At 54.0% G+C, this 3771-nt stretch overlaps 1 protein-coding gene across 1 annotated transcript; it reads left to right on the forward strand.

Annotated features, from left to right (window-relative positions):
* Nucleotides 1-267: 267 nt before the first annotated feature.
* On the forward strand, nucleotides 268-1143 carry LOC113177632 (olfactory receptor 13A1-like). The gene has a single exon (XM_026382190.2). The coding sequence runs from the start codon at nucleotides 268-270 to the stop codon at nucleotides 1141-1143; it is 876 nt and encodes a 291-aa protein (XP_026237975.1).
* Nucleotides 1144-3771: the final 2628 nt, after the last annotated feature.

Below are 3771 nucleotides of genomic sequence, written 5' to 3' on the forward strand. Positions count from 1 at the left end.
TGGGTTATGGAGGGTGCTGCCTGGCACAAAGAGGCAGGGGGTGCTGTTCTGGGTTGGTGTCTACAGAGAGAAGAGCTGATGCTCTGTCTCCCTGGAGGCAGGGATGATGTCACCATCTTTATTGTGTGCTTTCTGCAGCAAATGTGCCCTCCGAAAACGTTCCTGGTTTCAGCAGGACCTGTTCAAGAGGCCAAGTCGGTGTCTCTGCCCTGTGCCCTGTCTTCCAGCCACAGCTGTGTTCCAGTGGCCCCCGGGGCTCGCCCACCAATGGCAGCCAACAACCACACAGCTGTGGTGGAGATTGTCCTGCAGGGTTTCTCTGGAGACCCTTGGCTCCAGGTTCTCTTCTCAGCCTTCTTTCTCCTCCTGTACCTCATGGCTCTGGCAGGAAATGTCATCATTGTCATGGCCATTGGCCTGAATCCAAGCCTTCATACCCCAATGTACTTCTTCCTCACAAACCTGGCCCTTCTGGACATTCTTTGCACGTCCACTGTCCTCCCCAAACTGCTGGAGGGCCTGGTGGCCACCCGGAGCACCATCTCCTATGGGGGCTGCATGGCCCAGCTTTTCTTTCTGACCTGGTTTCTGGGGGCTGAGCTGCTGCTGCTCACAGCCATGGCCTATGACTGCTATGTGGCCATCTGCCAGCCACTGCACTACCAAGCGCTGATGAGCTGGCCCATCTGCATCCTGCTGGCAGGCGGTGTGTGGGTGGTCAGCGTGGTGAGCACATCTGTACACACAGGCCTGATGGCACGACTCTATTTCTGTGGTCCCAATCAGATCCGCCACTTTCTATGTGAAGTCCCCACGCTGCTGCTACTGTCCTGCAGTCCAACTATGCTGAACAATGTCATGATTGTCATCGCAGATGTCTACTTCGGCGTGGTCAACTTCTTGCTCACCATGCTTTCCTATGGCTGCATCATCGCCAGCATTGTGCGCATGCGTTCAGCCGCTGGCAAACGCAAAGCCTTCTCCACCTGCTCCTCCCACCTGCTAGTGGTCACGCTGTACTACTCCACCGTCATCTACACCTACATCCTCCCAGGTTCTGGCTCCTCCTCAGGAAATGGCAAGGTGGTTGCTCTGCTGTACACAGTGGTCAGCCCACCCCGAACCCTCTCATCTACTCCCTGAGAAACAAGGATGTCAACATGGCCCTGGGGAGGGTGTTTGCCTGCACCTAGTAGATGAGGGAAGGCAAGTGAACTGTTCCAGCTAATCCCAATGTCTGACTGAGAATCTGATGCCGTGGCAAGGAGTGAGAAAATGATTCATGCAGTAGATCTATAATAATGGGACTCCCAGAGGGCCGCTGCCTTCAGTGTGACGTGCAGACATCTGAAGCCTGAGGGTGGAGGCCCTCGGGGTTTACAACAGGGAGAGTCAGGAGAGCTGGGAGAACGGGGAGAGCAGGCCACTGCTTCTCCTTCTCCCACCCTGGTTGGGCTGCTGTCCAGTTGGAAGCCCCTGGAGCTCCTCTGTGTGGGGTGCTGCTGGCCGTGTCCTCCTTCAGGGTTCAGGCTCAAGGGATTGCCGTGGACCAGACTTACCCACCCTGTCCACAGCCTGGTGCAGTGTCTCTGACGGCTGGTCTTGATATCCTGCTTTGGAAAGCCACCAGACCTGGTATCCAGCTCCCTGCTCTTGGTGTGATCTTGCAGGGGACTGGGGAACCCTGCTCCTCACTGGGACTGTGAGGTGGCAGAACTGCAGTCTGGCCTCCCACACCAGTGCTCTGAAGAGGTTGTACTCACTGCTCTTTTCTGGGACAGGAACACCCTGCAGCCAGGACATCCGCCGCTGGGGCGGAGTGCTTGTGGCTCCCACAGCGTTGCTTCTGGGTTTCCTTCCCTCCTCCTTCCATCTTGCCCTCTGCATCTGGCCTCTGAGGGAGGGACACGGAAGGGCTCAGGCAGTCAGGACAGATGGTGCCTGAGGAGGCTGGGGGCAGGGCCAGAGCAAAGAGCAATTTCCTGCTGGTAAAAGTGCTAGGGACACAAGTGCGGGACCCAATCACAGAGACTACTATACTTGTGCCCCCAAGCAGGGGACCCATAGAAAAAACCCAGCGACACAGGGACAGAGGGGGCACAAGTCAACAGTAGTGGGGAGAACGTGGACCGGGAGGGAGATGAGGAGAGGAGGAAATTCCAGAGACCGTAAGAACAGGCCAAACTCCGCCATGGACTCCCAGCTCTGGGCACTTCTCTTCAGAGAAGTCCATCCCTGTCGCTTTTTCAATGAACCTGCGCTTGCTTGCTGCCTCTGGGTCCTGTTCTTGCATTCTTTGCTGAACAGAGTCAACAAATCCACACCCCTGGACAGTAACTTGAATGCTACTGTTCTTGGCTTGCCTGAGATGCCCTCTCCTTCTCGCCTCCTCCTGGCACTGTCTTCTAGGCTGTGACACTCCCTGCCTTCATGGTCACTGTTTGCCAGTGACAGCCAAAGTGCCGACACCTCTGTGCCTCTCCTCTGAACCCCACCTGGCTCTGCAGCTGCCCTGCTAACGCCCCGCTCACATGGCGGGTATCAGGCCCCATGTCCGCCTTCAGCCCTGTCTAGTTGTGACAGCCAGTTACTGACACTGCTTGACTTCTTTCCTGCATGCTCTGTGCCACCCATCCTCAAAGCTGTGGACCTTGCCCTAGCCCTGCCTCCCAACCCTTCCACTGGCACCCCTTGCCATTCTTGAGGTATGTTTCTTTATAACTGTCGCAACATTTACAAAAGGTTTCAAGCACAGCAGAGTTGGCAGAACCCTGGAGTGGACACTCGAGCACCCATCACCCACCTTTTCTACCTGTGATTCCTTGCTACGTTTGTAAACTTTATTTACTCCCATGCCAAGTTATCTGTTTTTGTGCATTTCAAAGCAAGCTTCAAACATCAGTACATTTTGTGCGGGGTTACTGGTGATGCAACCCAGGAGTAATCTACCACTGAAATATATCCCAGTCCTTTTATTTTTCATTTTGAGATGGAGTCTTGCTATGTTGCTGAGGCTGGCCTCCAACTTGGGATCCTCCTGCCTCATGTGGCGAGTCACTGGGTTTACAGGTGTGCACCACCATGACAGACATCAAGACACTTTTAAGTATTTCTGTGTGCATACCATTAGAGTTCAACATGTATTGATAGGGCCCTTTTTTTACTTTTAAGGTAAAATTTCAAACAACGGACTGCATAAGTAAGGGCTTGCATCACTGTTTTGACACATGCACACATTAGTGTAAATCACACCCAGCAGACAAGGATGACACCTGGGAGGCTGAAGGGTTCCTGCTGCTGTTTCCAGGCTGCCCAGGGCCGCCCTCATGAGTGTCATCCCATCTCTGGTCCTCTACTTCATTATCGGCATACCTCGCCCTCGACTCGACCACCTGGCTCGCCCTGCCCTGTACCTCACCCCTCATGCCTCTTTCCACCTGTAGACTCTGCTCCCTAGCTCCACTGCCTCATCCTGTCCTCAGTCATCCTGCCTGCCCTGTCCTCTGCCCGTCCTGCTCCTGCAGGCCAACGCTGCTCTCCTACTCATCCTGCTCCCCCATTCAGCCCTCTCTGAGTCCCCTGTCCTCCACCACAACTCATAGGCCAGTTTTGAGCCTTTGGGAGTTCCTGTAAATGAGGCCACACAGGCCACCTTCTCTCATGTAAGGCCTATTTATTGCATAATATTTCTCAGATTTGTGTGTGTGTAAGTGGTTTTCATTTCTGTTAACATTATATTCTATGAATACGGTGTATTTCTTTATCCATTTG

This window comes from Urocitellus parryii, unplaced genomic scaffold (assembly GCF_045843805.1).
Source record: "Urocitellus parryii isolate mUroPar1 unplaced genomic scaffold, mUroPar1.hap1 Scaffold_291, whole genome shotgun sequence".
In the NCBI taxonomy this organism is placed as follows: Eukaryota; Metazoa; Chordata; class Mammalia; order Rodentia; family Sciuridae; genus Urocitellus; species Urocitellus parryii.

Coding starts and splice junctions, on each gene's coding strand:
- LOC113177632 (XM_026382190.2), top strand. CDS start 268: ATGGCAGCCAACAACCACACAGCTGTGGTGGAGATTGTCCTGCAGGGT.